Source organism: Semicossyphus pulcher, unplaced genomic scaffold, assembly GCF_022749685.1.
Source record: "Semicossyphus pulcher isolate SPU_LCO1_2020_fin unplaced genomic scaffold, fSemPul1.0.p SCAF_14, whole genome shotgun sequence".
Classification (NCBI taxonomy): Eukaryota; Metazoa; Chordata; class Actinopteri; order Labriformes; family Labridae; genus Semicossyphus; species Semicossyphus pulcher.
This window is the reverse complement of record NW_027211648.1, coordinates 780,470-802,845: the sequence shown is the minus strand read 5'-3', so window position 1 is coordinate 802,845 and position 22,376 is coordinate 780,470. Positions and strand designations below refer to the sequence as shown.

Genomic DNA, 22,376 nt, shown 5'->3' with positions numbered 1-22,376 from the left:
AAGTCTTATTTACAGATATTTGTTTTTCCTGCTCAGTGACCAAAAATATTCACTGGTGATCAAACGACTCGTCTGTCAGTGTCTCAAATTCATCATCGAATAAAAGATCTGTGGTCAGGGTATCCACACACCGTCGACTTTTATTTTGGTGGTGCACTTCCTGTAAAGCAGTGAGGTGAGCGTGGAGACAGAATGAGCAGCGCAGCAGCAGCCTCTGTACAGGTACACCATTTAATAGTTATTATAGACATTTTATATACACTTGTATTCTGCTATGTGGTACAATCTTTAAAATCTGATGTTTCATAGTTTGTAAACCAGAAAAAAAAAAAACTTACAAAACTCATCAAAACTCGCAAACTGATCAGAACTTTTTTTTTTCCATTTTTTGGAAGACTAGAAAAAATACTTTTATTGTATTAATCATGCATTACACAAACAGAAAGTCTTTAGTTACACAGGAAGTCGTAGCGGGTGAAAGAAAAATAAAGATTTGTTGTGATCGATCAGGAGCCGCTCGCGTTTAAAATCCCTTCAGTTAAAAAATTAAATTAAAACAAACAAGAGCAGGTCGGGATGTTCAGCCAATCAGCTGGCAGCTTTGTGTTTAAAAACCCGCCCCAGGAGGCCTCTGATTGGACAGTTCCTCCTGGAGCTCAAACAGACTAAAAAACACGTTTAATAACAAAATAACTTCTGCTTGTTGAGGCTGTGATGAAGGAAAGTCTAACGTTCGCAAAGTGAAGACAAAATTCACACAGTTACGTGAGGAGGAGGAGGAGGAGCGGGGAGGAGCGGGGAGGAGGAGCTGCTGAGGCAGCAGCAGCATCTGTTTACACCTCAAAGACACTGTGCTGCGTTCAGGTGCTCTGTCATTTTCAAACACAAATATTTCCCACTGTACATCCTCCCTGTCAGCTCCATAACGTTTTGAGGTGGTATCCAGGACAGACTGGTGTTAGCAGCCTCCTCCTCCTCCTCCTCCTCCTTCTCCTTCTCCTCCTCCTCCTCCTCCTCCTCCTCCTCCTCCTCCTCTCTCCTTTACCATCTACATCACATGAGCTCTCCCCTGTGACCAGAGCTCCTCACAGGACTCCATCTGTGTGTGTCCGACGGAGACGTGGATGAAGAATCATGCGACAGGAAACAGGAAGTAGGTGGGTGGGACTTGACGGGGATGAGAATCCTCCTCGGTGCCGTTAACGAGACGTCTCCACATTTATAAAAACGATTATAAAAACTAGATTTATTTTACACAAACAGAAAACGTCCATGTGGAACTACAGTAACGCTGAACGTCCCGATCCTTCGCTCGTTAAACGCAGGGCTCTGATTGGTCCACCAGGGGCTGAGGTGGGGGTGAACTAACCAATCAGCTCACAGCTCATCAGAGAGAAACAGAGACGGGTTTTTAACCCGACGGTGATTTTTAACTTAATCATATTTTAACTTCTTAATTTCCGCTTTGATCGTTTTAAAAACTGTAAAAAATCTGATTTTTTTTTTCAGGATTTGAAGATACAAAACTAAGAAAGAAAAAAGCCCGTCGGGTTAAAACACCGAAGTTCTGTTCCTCTTAAAGCAGCTCAGATGTTGTGACTCTGCTGCAGCTCGAGGACCACGCTTTAAAGGAAAGACCCCTCACACCTTCTTCTGCTGTCAGTGTGTGCTGCTGAGTCAGAGGAGCTGAGGTGAAGTGTCCATCAGATGCACCTTTTGCACCAAACAGATATTTAAACTTTTGTTAATGAAGCAGGAACGTGTTTGACGCTCAGCAACAGGACGTCCCAAATTTAAGTAAACTTTCTTTTGTTTTAACAGCGCTGCAAGAAACCTGGAAAACTCTGGCTGTGTTCGTTGATCACAGTGCACTGATGCTGCATTCAGGTGCAGCCAAGTAGAAAAACGTCGGCTTCAGCCTCCTGGTTGTAGTTCTGAGTCAGACACAAACAACGTTTCATATTTCAGCACGACAGAACAAAACGACACACAAGTGTCCTTAAAATAACTTGGGACAGAGCGCGGGAGGTGACTCCATCACAGACTCCATCACAGACTCCATCACAGGCTCCATCACAGACTCCATCACAGGCTCCATCACAGGCTCCATCACAGACTCCATCACAGACTCCATCACAGACTCCATCACAGACTCCACCCTGCATCCAGGATTATTCTGTGCTGCCAGAATATTTGGAGAAAGATGGCTGACGTGAACGCCCAGTCAGGGCAGAAGAACAACTTGGGAAGTCTGAGACGTTGCTTCGATTGTAAGAGCGTGATTAATAAACGCATCAACATGTTTTAACCTAATGGTGTTAGGTTGTAACCATAAGTCACTGATCATGTGGAGCGCCCTGGTTTAGCTCTGAGCCATACATCGCTACATAACTTCTTAGCGTCCATGTTTACTTAATGCTCTTGAACACACCCTGAAGTTAAAAAAACGACTTCTCAACTCGGGACAATCTGAGGAGCTCGTGCATGCAAAGGATCAGGCCCGAGCGTCAACTCTGTACCATCGCTGCCAAATAAAGGCAAGAACTTCACCTGAGAAGAGACGTCAGCGTGAGTGACCTCGCAGCACGGAGACGTCTCGATTTAAACTACTTCCTGTCTCAGAGTTCGGGGTTTAAACGGTGACGTCTCATTGAGTCGGTGTTAGTTTGGAGGAGTTTTTTGTCATGCTGAATGTTTCCCAAAAAACCTGAAACTGTTTCTGCTTTCAAACTGAAGCAGCAGGAGACACCTGCACACACCTGCACACACCTGCACACACCTGGACACACCTGTGCACACCTGTGCACACACCAGGACACACCTGGACACACCTGTGCACACCTGTGCACACACCTGCACACACCTGGACACACCTGTGCACACACCTGGACACACCTGGACACACCTGGACACACCTGGACACACACCTGCGCACACCTGGACACGCACCTGTGCGTGACAACAGAAGAAGGAAAAATCAATCGAATGAACCTGGAGACTGAAGCAGCTGATTTGGGGGATTTTTCCTTTAAGTGCGCCCTCCGCTCTGCTGTCTGCAGGTCTGGAGGTCAGACTAGTGTTAACACGAGGGGGGAGGAGGAGGAGGGGGTGGGGCTTCATGTAGTGTCATCAGAGCGACACTCAGGACTCTGCAGACGGGACGATGACATCACATGACAGGTGAGCTGCTCAGTGTCGACCTTTTAACAATGTTTCTGCTGCCAAACGTCCCTCAGTGTCTTCAGTCACAGCTGAGTGTGTGTGTGTGTGTGTGTGTGTGTATGTGTGTGTGTATGTGTGTGTGTGTGTGTGTGTCTGTGTGTGTGTGTGTGTGCGTGTGCGTGTGTGCGTGCGCGTTCAGTCGTCCATCACCTGCTGTCTGTCATGAATATTTTCTGTGTTCAGAGACCTGAACAGACCTGAATACTGTTTGTGTCACAGACCAGCCCGTCTCTCTCTCTCTCTCTCTCTGTCTATCTCTCTCGCCCGGCGGTCCTCTGCTTCTTCTTCTTCTCCTCTTCCTCGTCTACACGTAGACCCTGGCGAGGGCGTCGGCTCCGGCGGAGGCGATGTAGGCCTTGGAGGGGTGGAAGGCCACGTCGTAGATCGCCTCCTCGCTCTTCTTCCTATGAGCCGTGATCTCCTGCACGCACGTTTTACTGTCCAGGTTCCACAGACGCAGGGAGCAGTCGTGACCTGAGGAGGGGGAGGAGGAGGAGGAGGAGGAGGAGGAGGAAAAGTTGGAGGACATAGAAAGAAGAAAGATGGTGGAGGAGGAGAAAGAGATGGAGACAAATAAGGAGGAGAAGAAGTAAAAAGAAGTCGAAAGGAGGATGAAAGAAGAGATGGAGAATAAGGGAAAAAAGTAGGAGGAGGAGAAGGAAATGAAGAAGAGGAAGGAGAAGAAGAAAACAGAAAAAGGAGGAGAAAGAGGAGAAGTAGAAGGAGAAGAAGAAAAAGGGGGAGAAGATGGAGGAGAAAACAGAAGGAGGAGGAGAACAAGTAGAAGCACAGGAGGAGAAGATGAGAAAAAGTGGGAGAAGTACAAGAAAATGGAAGAGGGAGGAGGATGACGGGAGGAGGTAAAGAAGAGTAGGTAGAGAGGAGATGAGGAAGAGGAGATGAGGAGGAGGAGAGGGAGGAATAAACGAGGAGAAAGAGGAGGTGAGGTCATTATGACACCGACAGACTGATTAACAGATTGTTGATGAAGCAGCTTCCTGTCAGTGAAAGAGACTCACTGCCCGACATCAGGTAGATCCCGTTTGGATCCACAGCCAGACTGGTCACTGCGTCCAGGTGAGCCACCATGGCATGGATCACTTTACCTGCACAAACACGAGACCGTGAACACCTGGTCTGGTCTAATAAGCAAAAATCAATAATAACGTTTTGTCGAGGTGAAATCAGAACGAGGATATTAATCAGGAACGTTTGTGCAGCTCATGACGTCTGTCAAAGCCATCACCTGTAACATATCTGGGACGCACCTCACTGCATCTGATAGTACTGACCCTAATGTGTCTCCATCCTTAGCTTGTGTTTCCTATTATAAAGCCAGGTGTGAGCAGGGTCACACAGGTGTGAGCAGGGTCACACAGGTGTGAGCAGGGTCACACAGGTGACAGCAGCGCACACTGACCTGACTTGTTATCGTAGAACTTGATGTGTCGGTCTTCATGAGCTGTGATGGTGACCGGCAACGTGGGATGACTCACCACCTTATTGATATGATTCGACCCCGGGAGGGCTGAGAGGAGGAGGAGGAGGAGGAGGAGGAGGAGGACGAGGAGGAGGAGGAGGAGGAGGAGGAGGAGGAGAGTGAAAGGAGAAAGAAGCATGAGCACATTTCAGTACAAATCACACACATTAGAAATGTCTGTTGCATCTTTATGTATCTCTGTGTGTGTGTGTGTGTGTGTGTGTGTGTGTGTGTGTGTGTGTGTGTGTGTGTGTGTGTGTGTGTGTCTTACTGCCTTCTCCTTGTCCCTTCAGCACCAGTGCATTCTGGGAGGTCTCCAGGTCGTACACCACCACGTCCCCGCTGTTAAACGACGCCACCATGTGGGCGGGGTCACAACCGTTGAAGTCCACCGACGTGGGGACGCCGTGCTCTGCAGACACACACGGATCAATAAGTTAACACGTGTAACAGTGTCTGAAGAGCTGCTGTTCCTGCGGTGTCCTCTGGGGGGCGCTCTCTCTCCTCCCTGCCCCCTTCTCACCTTTGTTTGTGTTGAAAGTGCTGATGCAGGGGTTCTTCTCCGTCGGGTTCCACAGTTTGACCGTTCCGTCGGCGGAGCAGGAGAGGAGGCGGTTCTTGATGCCACTGTAAGCCAATCCCCACACGGCGTCTGTGTGACCGAGCCACGACCCCGCCAGGACACTGGGATCTGATTGGACAGGAGGAAAAAGGGGCGTGGGCTGTATTATTGTAGTGTATCGAACAGGTTTAGCTTCTGTTCTTCTGTCCGACGAAGAACCAAAGTGTGTTTTTGGAAACATTTGTGCTGTGAGAACTTTTCTAGAGAGTCCGACTTTGTTTCAAAGTGAGGTTTTATTTTACAGATGCTGTTTAGAAGGTCCAGACGTTTGTGGACGGGGAAGATGTTTTTAGAAAGAGCCGGAGGTTGGTGGTTACCGTAGGTATCGTAGGGGTCGACGTTGGAGCTCGGGATGTTCCACCACTGGATGGTCGAGTCGATGCCGCCGCTGAAACACTGTTCACCACTGGAGGTCATCGCCAACGACAACACTGGACCGCTGGAGGGAGAGAGAGAGAGACAGTAGGATCATTAGAGACTTATAAATAGGGACATTTCCCCGATTACACCGCGCATAAAAATGATGACTTAATACCTGTAGAGCGCTTGCTGTGATCTTTATGTTTGAACCATTGCTCAGAGGGTTGGTTCATTCTCATGTTTTATGTAAAACACAACAACAATACAACAAACAGCAAATAGGCCACAACTTTATGAACAAAACAAACAAGGTGGATGACGGCTTGCCGGCGGCGCATGGCGTGCATACCCGTGCCGTTATATAAAAATACACAAAGAAATTAGAGCCATAAAGTTTTAAATAATATAGGCCTACATAATAAAAAAGTGACCCTGGCAAACACTGTGGAAGCAAAGAAATCAAATAGGAAAAGAATTCAAATAAAAACTAGAATAAAAAAGAAACCAAAGCCTGAACTGCAGAATGTAGGCGACGAGAAACAACAAACTTCCACAGGCTTAAAAGCATAATAATAATAATAATAATAATAATAATAATAATAATATATAATCATAGAGGGTAGAAAATTGAAATTAGCAAACACTAATGAAACAAAAAAAACAGGAATGAAATAAATAATGGAATTAAAAGAAAACAAAGCCAAAACGCATGCTGCTCTCTCTGCTGCTCTCTCTGCTGCTCTCTCTGCTGCTCTCTCTGATGCTCTCTCTGCGCTGCTCTCTCTGATGCTCTCTCTGCTGCTCTCTCTGATGCTCTCTCTGATGCTCTCTCTGCTCTCTCTCTGCTCTCTCTCTGCGCTGCTCTCTCTCTGCGCTGCTCTCTCTGCGCTGCTCTCTCTGCTCTCTCTCTGCGCTGCTCTCTCTGATGCTCTCTCTGCGCTGCTCTCTCTGCTCTCTCTCTGCGCTGCTCTCTCTGATGCTCTCTCTGCGCTGCTCTCTCTGATGCTCTCTCTGCGCTGCTCTCTCTGATGCTCTCTCTGCGCTGCTCTCTCTGATGCTCTCTCTGCGCTGCTCTCTCTGATGCTCTCTCTGCTCTCTCTCTGCGCTCTCTCTGATGCTCTCTCTCTGCGCTGCTCTCTCTGATGCTCTCTCTGATGCTCTCTCTGCTGCTCTCTCTGATGCTCTCTCTGCTCTCTCTCTGCTCTCTCTCTGCGCTGCTCTCTCTCTGCGCTGCTCTCTCTGATGCTCTCTCTGCGCTGCTCTCTCTGCTCTCTCTCTGCGCTGCTCTCTCTGATGCTCTCTCTGCGCTGCTCTCTCTGATGCTCTCTCTGCGCTGCTCTCTCTGCTGCTCTCTCTGCGCTGCTCTCTGATGCTCTCTCTGCGCTGCTCTCTGATGCTCTCTCTGCGCTGCTCTCTCTGATGCTCTCTCTGCGCTGCTCTCTGATGCTCTCTCTGCGCTGCTCTCTCTGATGCTCTCTCTGATGCTCTCTCTGATGCTCTCTCTGCGCTGCTTTCTCTGATGCTCTCTCTGACGCTCTCTCTCTGCTCTCTCTCTGATGCTCTCTCTGCGCTGCTCTCTCTGCTCTCTCTCTGCGCTGCTCTCTCTCTGCGCTCTGCTCTCTCTGCGCTCTGCTCTCTCTGCGCTCTGCTCTCTCTGCGCTGTTCTCTCTGCGCTGCGCTCTCTCTGCGCATGATTACATCATGCATCACGATTAGGTCATTAGCAATGTGCGTGTGTGTGCGTGTGTGTGCGTGTGTGGGTGTGTTACGTACACATGAGCTCTGAATGTGTAGATGGGTTCCACATCAAAGGAGGCACTTCTGTAAAACAAAAACACAGCAATCAAACATCCAGACTGCTCTTGAACACATCATCCTCCTCTCTGCCACCATCAGCAGCTGTTTTGATGAAAAGCGACGCAGTAAATCCTGAGGGGAGTTTGCAGCTGGGATTATGTGCAGGACACTGACGTGTGTTTGAAGTTCAGCTGAATAGTGTCAGGACGCTGCTGTGAGGAGAAAATGAGATGTAAATGCTGACGGATGTGTCAGGTCTGAGAAATGAGAGAGAAAGAGGGGATTTTCCTCTGAGGCAGAGACGATCCACCAACAGGAGCTGCAGGAGTCAACCAAACACTGTGTTTCTGATCATCTAACAAAGACTAACCTTCAGGCACACAGACTGACACACGTCATTGATCTATGTTCTTAAAATCATGTGCTAATGTACTTTTAGCACGTTTGCTCCAGCAGCTGTTTCACAATGAAAGTCCTGCAGGAATAAGAGCGACCCTTGGAAGCGTGGAGGCGTGACCTCAGGACCGATCTGACCGCTGGATCCATGTGAACCTACTTTTTGGCAGGGACGGTCTTGGTGAGGTTCCACAGTTTGAGGGTGTGGTCCTCGGACACGGTGACCAGGCAGGGCTCGACGGGGTGGAAGGCCAGCGCTCGTACGCCGTCAAAGTGGCTCCGCAGTGTGTACTTGGGGTTCCACGTCTTCCTGAACGAAGACTCCTTATTGGACGGCAGCTGAGGTCAAAAACAATAGATGTGAGAAATTCATCAGTGAAAAGCATCTGTGCGCTGAACTGTAGCTGTGGTTTGGTCTGCGCCTTACGTCGTAGCTGTAGTCTGTTTCGTCGTTGGTGACAGTGAGGTCAGCGAGGTCGCCCAAACCCAGAACGCTCTCCAGCACGTCGTCCGAACCCCCCAACAGGAAGGACTTCCCCCCGCCAGGAGGAAACGGCAGAGGCTCCGCTGCAGAGACAGAAAAATGTACTTTCACTTAAATGAACAGAAAGTTTTCAGATTGCTCCAGTGGATCACTCAGTTAATCTGCCCGGTCAAAGGTCGTCATCTAAGGGTTCTTGTTGTTTCCACTGACAGGCTCAGATTGTTCTTCTAAGTGTGTGACAACAAGACAGAAAGGATCCCTACAGAGATAGACCTTTTTGTTACAGAGGAAGATGATTGTTTTAACCACACACAGACGTTACATCGCTCTCTGCACACACACCAGACTCCATTCAGAAAAACACTGATTTAAGCTCACAGGACACAGGAGCTGCTGCTGTGGTGCCTCCATCAGTCAGTTTGTGTTATTGTGGTTATAAATATTTAGTTTGAATACAGCAAACTAAAAACCAACCACTAAGGCCAGCAGTCGAGCAGAAACTCCTGTGTCGTGTGTGCAATGTAACGTCTGGGGCGAGTCTCTCACCCCACTCCGTCCCGTCTCCGGAGCTCCGGGCCTCTCCTGCTCCCTCTCCGTCCTCCGCCGTCACCAGGAAGTCAAACTCCTTCAGAGCCTCCTCCGTGTCAGCGTCGTCCTCCGACGCCAAGCCCTCGTTCCCCACCTGCAGGAGGAGGACGAACATCAAGGAGAGGAGACGAGGAGATGAGGAAACGTGAGATTGAATGAAGGCAGAATTGGGGCGGTGATGAGGCAGCAGAGTGTGTGCGTGTGTGCGTGTGTACCTTGGTTTTGTGTTTCTTTGCTCTGTGGTGTTTGTCTGTGCTGATGTCGTCCATCAGGTCTCCCTCCTCGTCCTCCTCTTCGTCACTGTCCTCTGCGTTCTCCAGGAAGTTGAACGTCTCCAGAACATCACCTGGACTCCTTTAAAAACACAGACAGGTTTAACCCCTCTGTGACCTCTGACCCTTTTGTGTGTGTGTGTTTAAACATGCGTGTACCTCTTGGTGTCCTTGCGGCGCTCTGTCCCGTTGATCAGGTGCTGCAGGTTCTTGTTCTCCACAGATCCGTTCTGCTCGGAGCCCGACAGGCCGAGCAGAGAGCGGACCCTCTGAGTACGAACGTCCAGGATGGTGTCTGTGTATCCTACCTCCTGCAGGTACCTGAACACACACACAAAGACACACACAGTTTGAGAAATGAACTGAGTATCAGATGTTTGGTCATGTCGCTCTGTGTTCTTACTGTCTGAGTAGTTGTCTTCCTTGTTTCCAGGTGAGCTGACTGTTGGCAGGAACAGCAGAGACCTCGGAGTCTTTGGTGTCTGAAGGACAAACACACAGAACAGGCCGTGAGGAAACACTGAGTCACACGAGCAGCAGCTGCTGGACACTTTAGACCACTGGGCTCATGCTGGTGTGGTGTTCTGTTATTGCCAACATGACGGAGAACAGAGCTGAAGATGAACGTGTCTGTGTTTCTTACGATGAGCGTCAGACAGTCACACAGCCCGTCCACCCTCAGAAACCTGCTCCACCCCCCCCACCTGGTGTCCCCTCATGTTGGTCTCACCTGATTCAAAGCTTGGCATCTTCATCTCTCCTTGGTTTAACTCTGTTCCATATTTTAACTTGTGATATTTTGCTCTGAGGAGGAAACAGAAGAAAACACTACTGATCACCTGCCATCAGATTGAAACAGTTTATAAAAGTAAATTCAGCGAGTCAGAAAAAAACAAACATTCTTAGTTCGTCGAAGAAAAGCGTGAAGTACCTGAAGGACTGAGATTAGTGTTATGACAACTTTACTGACATGTTCCAGTTTCAGCATGACTTCCACTCTCTGCAGACTTCCAGAGGAAGTGAGAAGTCTGATAAATGAGCAGCAACGATGTGAAGCATTTGTATTAAAGCGAGCCGTGTTCAGACCAAACGAAAAGCAAAGTTTAAATGTTTCAAAGTGAGAGAAAGATTCTCCTGAGACGTGTCAGAAAGCCAATCACTGAACATCACAAGTTAACATTAAACTTACAAAACAAGTCGCTTACCTTTCCTGTTTTAAAGCGTATTCTAACATTTTTATTCTTCTAACCAGGTCGTTCTTCAGGTTCTCCTGACCTTTCCTCTCCCCCTGCAGGAACGCTATCCTCGCCTGGGGGGGGGGAGAGAGAGAGAGAGAGAGAGAGAGAGAGAGAGAGAGAGAGAGAGAGAGAGAGAGAGAGAGAGGGAGAGGGAGAGGGAGAGGGAGAGAGAGAGGCGTATCAGTCATGGTGTCATCCATCAGAATCACTGGGACCATCCCAGGTGAAGGTGAAATCTTGACCCTGTAACACTGCATCACACATCACACCTGGTCTTTGAGTAATGACCCGGTCTGTTTTAAACATGCAGAATTCAGATTCAGTTTCCTTGTGTGTCGTCAGACCTCAGGGTGCGAGCTGTCTGTAAGCACAGCCACAGCACACAGCAGCTGCAGGTACACGAAGCGTCCACTTCAAGAATTCATTGTACTGCATGATGGGAACGCTGGTGGGCCGACCTCAGATCCACATCTTGAATAAACTCTTTTAACACTTACAATAATTTGACCTTACTCGGATGCATTACATTGAAAATCTTGGAACAAGCAGGAAAACGTCCCAAAGATTTCAAACGGAACATTTAAGTGACCCTTCACATGTCTGAGAGTCGCTTAAAAGAACAACATGTGACACGTCGTGATGATGCTCAAACACAAGAAGAAATAAAACAGGGTTCATTTCTCAGCAGGTGTCCCTCCCTCTTACACCTGATGCTGCGCTGTGATTGGTCTTTGATTCTCAGGTTCAGCCGGGACAAAAACAGACTTTAGATTCAGTAAATAAACTCACAGAGAAAAATCATCCAGTGGGTGTTTAACATCAGATCTCCTCTCTGAAGGTATTTCACTGACAGGTGACGAAACGCAGCTGCTTTCGGCTGGAAACGAGGATGAATGCATCGAGACTTCAGAAGGCTCTTCTTCTGTGGTGCTCTCAGACTACCTGCACAAACAGCAGCACCGTATCCCTCACGTCCTCCGGCCCTCTTCTCGTGTCAGAAACATTAAAAACACCACCATCACTTTAGGTTTTGTCCCGTGTAGAGATATGGAAAGAGGTACACCACATTCAGAGGAGTAGACTCACGCTGTAGTTCTGAGCTTTAGTTATTCAAACTAACTTGCAGATTTTACTGTGACTCAAAGTCGGATTACTACTAGAACTGGTTAGCAGCAGATACACCTGTTAATCACCCAGGTATCTGTTACAGAGCTGTGAATCATTATCTGTTTCTCAGTCAAAGTAGCAGGACACTTTTTTGTTTATCCGGGTGATTTTATGACTTTAATGCAGAGCTGACAGGAGGCAGACAACAGGAAATAAGAGGAGAGATAAAGGTGGGCAATGATGTGCAACACAAAGGTCCTGAACCAGCGACGCTGCGGCTCAGCGTCAGAGTAAAAAACTTTGAGGCGCCGAGGACGCCAGGGGAACGTTTACATCCTGGAACAACGGACAAAAGGACGGCGAGCACGTCTGCAGACAGCATCAGACGTTTTCTTTAATCTTCACAATAAAGTGAGCTGCCCCTGAACAGAGCGCACACATTATCAACATGAAACAGAGACACAATCATTTAATACACTCCCAGATTTCAGCCTCGCCTATGAAAACATTTGATGCTTTTCTACTTCAGAAATGATTGTAAACTAAATACTTTGTTTTTTACTTTTGGTCCAAAAGACTTGAAGTTTGCGAGTTTAAAGAAAGTGCAGTGTGCAGTTGGGCTGTGAACGAATATTCTAAATTGAATATAAAACCGAATTATAATAAAAAACGGATATTCGGATATTAAAATTAATATTCGTTGTGACAAAAAAATCCGCACTGCCGCGGCTGTTTGCGAGCTCGCAAGTTCTCGTACGTCCTCACGCGCACTCTTGGTTACGGAGCATCCTTGAATGCATCACAACGTCACTATGATACATTAATAATTAACTTTAGTCTCGCTGAAACGAGCTGAAACAACAACCGTGCGGCGTGCGGTAATGGTGTCGGAGAATTTAAATCCCAGCCGGCCAGACAGAGAGATTCTCCCCCCCCAGCAGAACAGACAGGTGTAAGGTGTTTTTTTAAAGGCTATGTTTGAATAAATAAACCTGTCACAGCACAGCTCGCTGGGAACGCTGAACGTCCGTTGTACCGTAACCTACTTACTTAATTAGTTTGTTTTGCAAGCTGTAGCATGTTTTAAAGGCACGTTTCTGTTTGAATCAATTTATCTTTGAAACTAAGTCTGTCTCCCGTGTTGGTGTGTCCTCTGGTGGACATATTGTGCAAAAATAGATATTCGAATAGTTCGAACATTTGTGGGTTTTGTTGAAAGAATAATCGAACGTCATTTTTGGCCAATTTTGACAGCACTAGTGTGCAGACAACAAAAACTAGTTCCTTCTGTTACACTTTTATTGTGAAAAAATACAAACAGGAAGAAGACACTCTCATCACACTGAGGGCCTCCAGATCACCTCCATCAACCTGCAGACTTCCTGACTGACAGACAGGTGGACGGACCACACCTGTCTCACTGAGCGTCCATTTGTCAGTCTGTCTGTGAGCAGCTGCTTCTGAAACCAGACCCTGATGAAGGCCAGAGGCCGACAGCTATTTATACTCTGAGCGCTCTCTGCCAGGGTGCCCATGGAGACAGGGGGGAGACAGGGGGAGACAGGGGGGAGACAGGGGGGACCAGAGGCAAACTGGGGGTCGCAACTTCCTGAGGTAAAGGTCGCCTTTAGGTTAGGGAAACCAGAGGTCCTCCCCAGGCTATAAGAGAGACTGATACAGAGAGAGTGAACCGCAGGAGAGGGTTACATAACAGATCACACTAATTTACCTGTGCTCTGATTGGCCGAATCTGTGATTGACAGCTGCACAAACATGCCCCCTGACATACCAGAAGTAAACAAGTAATTCACAGTCAGTAACGATGATAACGTCAGATTAAGACGTTAAAGGAAAGTTCCTGTTAAAAACTCGGTAAACAGATCAGTGATGTCACCATGAGTCAGTGATGTCACCATGAGTCAGTTACAGTTACAGGAAGTCGACCAATCACACACATGAAGCCTCTTCCACTGAACATATATTCTGTCAGACATATAGTCATATTTTACAGCTGTTTACAATGACCTTTGACCTCTCTGATGACCTGACACCGTGTGTAATTCTCCTCCTCCAGCTGTTGGTTGAATGTCTGCTGTCACTGTGTGTGTGCGTGTGTGCGTGCGTGCGTGCGTGCGGACCCGCGTCAGTCAGTCTGATGTGGAGTTAATGTTTGCTGTGTCACTGCACTTTGAGCCAACTGTTTCTGAAGGTCCTTCACAGCGTTATCAATCCATGAACACAAACGTTACATTCAACTCTTAAATTATTAATGTTTTAATGCGGTTTAAAAAAGTCAGCTGTGTGCACTAAATGTGTATGTAATGCATGTTAATGTGTGTGATTGTTTTAACCACACACAGACGTTACATCGCTCTCTGCACACATACCAGACTCCATTCATAAAAACAGTGATTTTACCTCACAGAGCACAGGAGCTGCTGCTCTACCACTGCCTCAATATACAAGTTTGTTTTATGTGTAACGATTATTTTGTTGGATCCTAACTCACATTTAAAACACCAGTCACACAATAACACAAACAAAGTTAAATATTGAAGCAGCAGCAGATCAGCAGCTCCTGTGTTCTGTGATGTCAAATGACTGTTTCTATCAATGGAGTCTGGTGTCTTCGAAGAGAGCAATACAAGGTTGGTTTCTTTTTAAAAAATCCTCTTCCTCTTTAACAAAAAGGTCTGCTGGGACATTTCCAAAACTTTTTGTGCCTGTGTCATCAGACCCCAAAATATGTAAAACAAATAGTCCAGGGTTTAAAAATACTGACCGACCTTTAACCCTTTAACTTTGAAAGCTAGTTTGTCATCTAAAATGAGAGATCAGAGGGTTTTCCTTCCACCATCCTACAGAAACCCTTGTGGTGGTTTTCGAATTCTTCAGATGAAACTTCACAGGAAACCTGGGCGTCATGGATTCAAGCAACAGGGCACTAGCTGTGGAGGATCTCAGTTCAGCCTGGTGAACAGCAAACAACAGTGTGTCAACAGAAATGTAACGTTCATTCTGTGTGAGGTCACACACACACACACACACACACACACACACACACACACACACACACACACACACACACACACACACACACACACACACACACACACACACACACACACACACACACACACACACACACACACACACACACGGCTGTGTTTATTATACTCATGGAGTTAAGTTACCGTAATAATCATTTGTATTGTTATAATCCATGAGCTTGTGACTGATCTCAGACCAGGCGGACCCGTCTCACAGAGTGCTCGTCTCTGCACAGGCCACAGCTTAAAGCCGAGGTCACACAGCCCCTCCCACCCAGTGCACCTGGTGAGCATGAATCAAGCTGCTCCTCAGGGAGCAGGAGTGAGGTCAGAGCGCAGGGTGGTGATGATGATGAAGAGGTGTGTGTGTGTGTGTGTGTGTGTGTGTGTGTGTGTGTGGAGTGAGCTCACTGGCCCAGTTTACAGGATGACATATCAGGCCAGGCTAAACGGGGGTCTTAGGGGCCATTCCTCTGAACAACTGCGTCTCACACACACACACACACACACACACACACACACACACACACACACACACACACACACACACACACACACACACACACACACACCTCAAAAGTCAAGAGTCAAATTCTGTCTTTAAATAATCACTTCAACGGTCGCCAAAATAACTAAAATATAAAGTTTAAACATACAAGAAAACTTTGTCATGTTGCCTCAATTATCTCTTCATTAAATGACCGACAGGCAGCTGAACCTCGGGGTGTGTGTGTGTGTGTGTGTGTGTGTGTGTGTGTGTGTGGGAGTTATTTCAGGCTGGTCTACTTTTAGCGTCCAGCTGGGATCGGGCTGTCAGAGCAGGGCCCAGTAGGCCAAGATGCCTGATTACAGCCTGCCGTCCTGCAGCCGCCCCCCCCTCCTTCTCTTTACCACAACACAGAGTCACAGATACGCGTCGGACCGTTCTGTCTGAATGTGCGTGTTCGCCCTGCGTCAGAAATGATCTCCGTCTGAGCATCCTGGAAACACTGATCACACGAGTGTTCGCGTACACGGGGTGGGCATGGAGCTGGTGGGGTGGAGTGTGTGGATTCATGGATACCTGTGTGTGTTGTGTCTGTGTGAGGAACATCTTTAAAGAAAACGATGGGCTATTTGTCCTGGCTGCAGCTCTCCTACTTCCTGTTGTGAGCGGTCAAACAACAAACCTGAAAACTTTCACCTGTTCCCACCTAACATGAGTGCGCTGGCGCGGCCTTCCCGGGGCTGATGACGAGGACTCGCAGAAGTTACTGACGGAGCGGAGCATCGCGCCGGAAGATTAATGTGTCGACACGGGTTTGTGTTCCCATCAGTGCCGGAGCCGATAATTACCCGGGTCTCCTGCAGAGTCATGTGACCCGGGTCTGAAGGCCGATTGTAGCCTTTCCCACTGAGCATCAGAGCCGGGTGTGAGCGGGTTTTCTGACCAGTAGGAAAGCGGCTACAGAAACACCTGCACACACATCTCCTCCTCGACCGCTCCACTTCAACTCACGCTTTAAAAACTCTCTGGTATTAAAGGGACAGGAAAATATTTAGCAGTTGTTAAATTCATATACGTTTGGTCTGAAAATTGTCTCTTTGTCACAGATTAAACTCAGTTTTCCGGGTCTTCAAAGTTACAGGTGAAGCGGTGACACAAATAGAGTGGACCTGCTTTCTATTAGCTGGTTAGCACGAGGTTAGCTAGCACGATGGCTGAGGAAGGAGAGAAGAGCGAGGAACATGTGGTTGAGATGAAAAAGGTGCGCACGTCTAATATTTGGAATTATTCTTGATTCAGGAGAGAAGACGTTACAAACACAGGTCCTGAGTTCAACTTGTATCTATCGCATGTCATATACCGTGCAGACCTAACTGATAAACAAACAACCTGAGGACTATGAACAGAGAGACAGCTGCCTCCTGAGAAAAAGAAGATGAAGCGCTTTGCTGCTTTTCTTTGTCATTAAAGACAGTAAATCAACTTTCAGGTTTTGGACTCTTTGTTGGACAAAAGAAGACATTTAACGACGTCATGTCGGCTCTCGGGAACTTGTGATGACCATTTATTTCCCGGGAAATTCATCGAAATCCAAGAGAATGGTTTGTTACGGCCCTAAACTCCATCACATCTCTGCTGTTTGAGATAACGTCACACACAGAGAAGTCACCAGTAAATGTTAAATATAAATTAACTTTCTCACGTGAGAGGAACAGGCTGCACAGAGGTCAGAGGTCAGAGTGTGCAGCTGCTCAGCAGGAAGCTCAGGCTCCTGACGTCTCCTCACTTCCTGCAGCTCGCTCTAATGGCAGCAGAGACAGACTCAATATTCCCAGCTCAGATTAACAAACTGCACCATGAAGCTCGTCTGCTGCTGCTTCCTGTGGAGCGCTAACAGGACGAACACATCTTTACTGCTACTACGGCTCAGAGCCCAACCTGTCTCACCACAAACAGGCGGAGAAGGAGAAGCAGGGTGGTGCTGCACGGGAGCCAGTCTCTCTCGGTAAGACCAAGCTCCAAGTGCAGGTGGGGTTAAATCTGTCCAACCTGCTCAGTTTACACAGCAAACATGAGCGCAGGGAACCAATCAGAGCTCAGATTCACCAGAACCATCACAATCAGACACATCCATCACCGAGCACCGATCCTGAGACACAGATAGACGTCACACCAAAGTTAAGCCTCTCTATACTTGTGATATTTACTGTCGGTAACGAAGCACTTCCTGTGACGTCTCTAAACTAAACACATTTTTACTTTCTGGATTATTTGTGAGAGTTTCCACCTCATGTGAAGAGAGCTAAGATTAGGCAAATTAGACCAATCAGGGATTAAAGAGCGTGTGTGAGGCGTGAGATGGGATTTTTCAACAACAGCACAGTCGTCTGTGTCTTTGGGATTTCATGTTGTGTGACGGAGATGTTTGGATGTGAGACATTCTGCTCTGCAAGGTGCTGCGAACACGACGAGTCATTTAGGATTGGGTTTTTCTTCTTGCTTTTAATGACTCCATCAGACTGAGAGGCACCACTGCTCGTCTGTCACACCCAGGTGCAAAGAACTAACCACCTCTATGTAGACTTTAACAGGAGCCACAGGAGGACAGCCTGGATGCTCTGCAGACTCTCAGCTGGTTAAACCCATGAACACAGATCTTTGTTTGCATAATCCAGTTTAAACTGATCTAAAATAAAACCGGTGAGAGCTCGAGTCTTGATTATATATGAAAGCTGAGGCTTCAGGCTTTCACGGCATCACATTCTACATTCACTGACGTCTTTGTGTTGTGCCACAAAGTGTTGCTAAAGTGCTGCTTATGAAACTGCTGCAGGAGATTCCTGCTCATCATATTTACAGCAGAACTTTGAGGTTGGTCTGATTTCAGGGATATGACACATTTGAAGATAGTCCAAGAAATGACATCACAGTAAGTACAAACACAAGCTTTACTTCCAGCATCACTTCCAGCTCCACTGGACTCAACACTCTCAGATGTTTCCTCTCCGAGGTGAATAATGTGATGTGACAACAGCCTCCATTAACGACTCAATGATTATCGAAACTCATTCACTTTCAATCGATCGCTGCAGCTCCTCGACTGACTTTATGATATCGTTGTCAAGAATACTGCAGACCGGGTTTTAAATCATTCAGCTGGTCCTTCCTGTGCTGCACATGAAGCAGTGCTTTTTTAACCAATGACCACCTTGCTTCTGATTGGCTGTAAGTCCTCCTGCAGTGTTGTTATGGTGATTAGAGCCACATGTACGCATCATGTGTTCTTAAATGTGGCTGTAAAAAACTCTTAATGCCCGTGTTACTCAGTGATTATGATACTTTTGTAAATAAATGACACTGTAGTTGCTGACCTTTGACCCCTGTAAAATCAGACAGGTTGGTGACATCCCTTTTGCTTCAGTATAAGTTGAGTAATGATTCTCTTTGTGTGCCGTTTACAGGTTCTGATGCGGCTGTGGAGGCCACACTATGTCCTCTGGTGTATCTCACATCTTTACAGTTCCTATAAATAACGTCTCACTGGGTCTTTCTGGGGATATATAGATATACATAATATATAAGCGTATTATATAAAGCATCATCAACTTAATACATTCACTTACATGAAATAGTTTTTGAATGTTAAACAGGCATGCTTAGAAAAGACGGATCGGACTGTTTCTCTCCTCAAATCTGCTGATACCGATCCAAGTGTAACATCATCAATGTCAATGGGTGGCACACTGAATATATTAAATACTGAGGGTGAATCAGAAATGGTTTAAAATGTCATTTTAAGTCGTGTTCTTGTCGTCTCACAGACAGACCTGACACAGCATGAACTCTGTGTACAGACCTGCCTCCTGATGTAGTTCTCTCAGCATCCTCTCAGCCTGTTTATTGTCATTAAATCTCAGTAACATCTGTTTGTTGTGGCTTCATAGCGCTGTAGTGAGACAGATCTCAGCCCACCTGTGACTTGCTAGATACAGTGAAACTGCCACTCAGTGAGACAGATGGACAGGCGCTCCACAGCTGAAACCGAACGCCGGTAGTTGGTGTCCATCAGAGAAATCCTGGTACTGATCCGAGCTAACAGCTCATCACACTGGGCTCTGGTCAGCCTCGAGGAGCTGGAAGCAGCAGGAGAGTTCATCAGACACAGCTCAGGAGGAGGAGGGAGGTTAACCAGCTGTGTGTGCCTCAGTTACACTAATGAACCCAGATGTTTCTGCATACCCAATGTGAAGCATAAAATTAAGTTAATAAAGTCTCTATAGGGGCAACCCTAAATGGCAGTAGGACACAAATGCAGCTTTTGGCCTAGAATTGAAAGAGACATCGCTCATGCAAAGTTAAAATCAAACAGAACTTTAATGTTACAAACAACCTTGTCCTCTCTTTCTTAAAGTTGAAGCAAACAGGCGACACTCTGTCCTGATGTACTGATAAAGACTTCCTCAGAATGTACTGCCTCTCCTGTTTAATGGCTCCCCTCCTACAGTAAATGTTAACAAGAGGAATGTCGACACCTTGGCGCGTTTGTTCTCCAGCAGGAGTTTGTGTGTTCGCCTCTTATCAGGAACTCTGACAGAGGCATGCTGAAGGCATCCAGTGTCACACCGCAACAAGTCAGAGCAGAGCAAACACGGTGTGTACTCAGAGCCTGTCATTTCTCACACACACACACACACACACACACACACACACACACACACACACACACACACACACACACACACACTTCAGGCCGCCTGCTGCAGGGTGTGTTATGACAAAGACATGAACTGCCCAACATTTCACACATTTCAGCACTTCACTGTAACACACACATACACCATAAATCATGCGATACACTAAAATACACAAGCTACATATGATGCAGTGGCAAATTGAGACTAGTATTAGTAATGTACTTTCAGGTGTTTTTAAATGTATTATTCAACTACCAACAAGAAGCAGAAATGTACTAAATCACTTACTGGATGTTTGTACACATGGTGTGAGGCAAAAACATAAAACAGCGTTTCTTCAGCCTGTTCATGGTGTGAAGGAAGAGACAGCCATCATCAACAAGTCAAACTGCTCTCAATGATGGACAGTGAGGCTGTGATATACTCAGTGACCTGCTACTACCAGACATACACATTGTCTGAATGAGATGCCAATACGTTAAGACTCATTTATCCCTAGTGACGCCATGTCGACGCTTTCTCAAACTCAAAGATCCTTCAATCAGAAACACAATCGTTTTACAGCCCCAGCTGTTCATCAGACAGCAACATTAGCTAGCAGTCTAGCTACCTGAGCTAGAGTGACAAACCAAAATGGCTGAAAACAGATATTAGCTGACAGTCAGCTGGATTCACTTCTCCTTTACTCATCCCTGACTTCATGTCCACAATAAGAACTTTCAATGTAATCACTGCGTGGGGCGAGTATAGGCTCATAAGCTAACAGAGGAAAGTGACAACAACAGCAGCTAACTAAACGCTAGGATACATTTGACAGTGCGGTGAAGCTAACGGCTAGCTCCATTCGAGCTAACGGTAACCCAGTGCATTCCGCTAACCGTGCTATGACCGTTAGCTAAGCCACTCAGCCTGCTAAGTTACAAGCTTTAGGTTAACAGTAAACGCTGGCAACAGTTTTGACCTAAGGCGATAATGACTTAAAATGTAAAGAAGGGATAGTTAATTTAGCTAACTTAGTGCTAACTTAAATTTCGACAGCGATATGAAGCTAACGGCTAGCTCCAGTCGCGCTAACGGTAACCCAGTGCATTCCGCTATTCGTGCTCTGACGCGTTAGCTTAGCCGCTTACCCAGCTAGGTTACAAACATTTGGTTTGAAGTGAATGTTAGTGTCAGTTATACGTATGGTGGCTATGAAGTGCCATCTTAAAAGGATGCTTACTATAGGCTAACAGCAAGATCTTTCTTTGAAACAGTAAGGTTGTACTGGACAGCGTCCCCGGTTGTTGTTGTTCTTAGCTGGGGTTAGCCTGATTGGTATTCAGTGCTAAGCTAAGTGTGCTAACCTGGAGCTCGGCCCTCTCCACTTCCCAGTGCGCCCTCTCCATCTCGAACCGGGCCCACTCGTGCTGGATGTAGTGAAGGATGCCGGGGATAGTGTACTGCTGCTGCGGCCGGGGCAGCTCGTCTGGTTGATGCGGCACCATGACTCCTCCGCCGCCTCCAATCGGCGGATTAGCGCTGCTGTTGCTCCCCTGCTGCTGCTGCGGCGGAGGCTGTCTCGGGGTGCCCGCTCCGACCCCTCCTCCGCCGGGGTGCTCGTCCATGTTTTTTTTTTTTTTTCTTAGAAAAGTAGAAGGAAAGTCCCAGGCAGCAACGGTCCGCTGAAGGATTCCCGTCCCCCCTGAACCCCGTGTCTCCGCTCCGTGTCTGTCAGGTTGTCTCCGCCGCGGTGTGTGAGGCTGGCTGCCCCCGGAGGGCTGCGGTGAGTGCGGCTGATTGCGGACGCGGTGTTTGTGTGTGGATCTATCCGGCCGCCATTACTGCTCTCTCTCTTTCCCTGGATGCGATGATCACGGAGGGAGAACCCAGTTGCGCTGCATGACGGGAAAAAGACATCCTGCTTTTTTCCTGTCATCCAAATACATTATGTGGGATTCAGGACACAATAAGAACGTAGGAAATCATACCTCCGTCTCACAATGACAGCATTTAGGACGGATCCCAAACCGTTGCACTTGTATTCCAGTTTTCAAGGCGTTCTTAAAAAGTCTGTAGAAGTTATATAGAAGTAGAAGTTTCTGTAAATATTCGAAAAATAATAATTTAATTTTTTTAGAATGTATTTTATATATCCATAATAGTGTTTGGGATTAAACTAAAAACATGGAAATGACAATTCACTCTGAGAAAACTGAACTAGAGGCATATCCTTATTTTAAATATTATGAACACAATTTAGAGCTTACATACTTAAATATAAATCTATATTTTGAATGTCAATTTTCCTAACCCTAACCCCCCTGTTTTTAAAGAATACTCAGGTATCCACTTTTCTTTAAATATTGAACATCTCGTATTTTGAACACTTACAGTGATATAAACGCAATTACATTTTATAAAAAGATTTATTTAAAAAAAAAAAGAAATAGGATTATCCGTTTTGGTACAAAACATATCAGCAAGTACAAATGTTTCTGTGAGAACATTTAATGTTATTTGTTTTTTCTATGGCTGTCCACTGAGTTCAGAGGGAAGGCCAGTCTGAAAAAGTAGTAGAAGCTCCAATATTCCTTTTG

General features: G+C 46.7%; 1 protein-coding gene across 1 annotated transcript; it reads right to left on the bottom strand.

Annotated features, from left to right (window-relative positions):
• Positions 1–122: 122 nt before the first annotated feature.
• Positions 123–21,653, bottom strand: strn3 (striatin, calmodulin binding protein 3). Its single transcript, XM_069661424.1, has 16 exons — positions 21,144–21,653; positions 10,427–10,530; positions 9,952–10,025; positions 9,625–9,703; positions 9,381–9,542; positions 9,165–9,303; positions 8,908–9,043; positions 8,305–8,444; positions 8,038–8,216; positions 7,458–7,505; positions 5,642–5,763; positions 5,226–5,393; positions 4,974–5,114; positions 4,643–4,750; positions 4,242–4,328; positions 123–3,696 (listed from the first exon to the last, which is right to left on the bottom strand). The coding sequence occupies exons 1-16, from the start codon at positions 21,402–21,404 to the stop codon at positions 3,527–3,529; spliced, it is 2,118 nt and encodes a 705-aa protein (XP_069517525.1). The 5' UTR covers positions 21,405–21,653; the 3' UTR covers positions 123–3,526.
• Between the last annotated feature and the right edge of the window lie 723 nt (positions 21,654–22,376).

Bases quoted from the DNA above. Each gene is read 5' to 3' on its own strand.
- strn3 (XM_069661424.1), bottom strand. From the start codon at position 21,404: ATGGACGAGCACCCCGGCGGAGGAGGGGTCGGAGCGGGCACCCCGAGA. The intron at 9,704-9,951 runs GTGAGACCAACA...TTTGTCCTTCAG, and splicing joins GATGCCAAGCTTTGAATCAG to ACACCAAAGACTCCGAGGTC. The intron at 3,697-4,241 runs GTGAGTCTCTTT...CCCCCTCCTCAG, and splicing joins GATCTACCTGATGTCGGGCA to GTCACGACTGCTCCCTGCGT.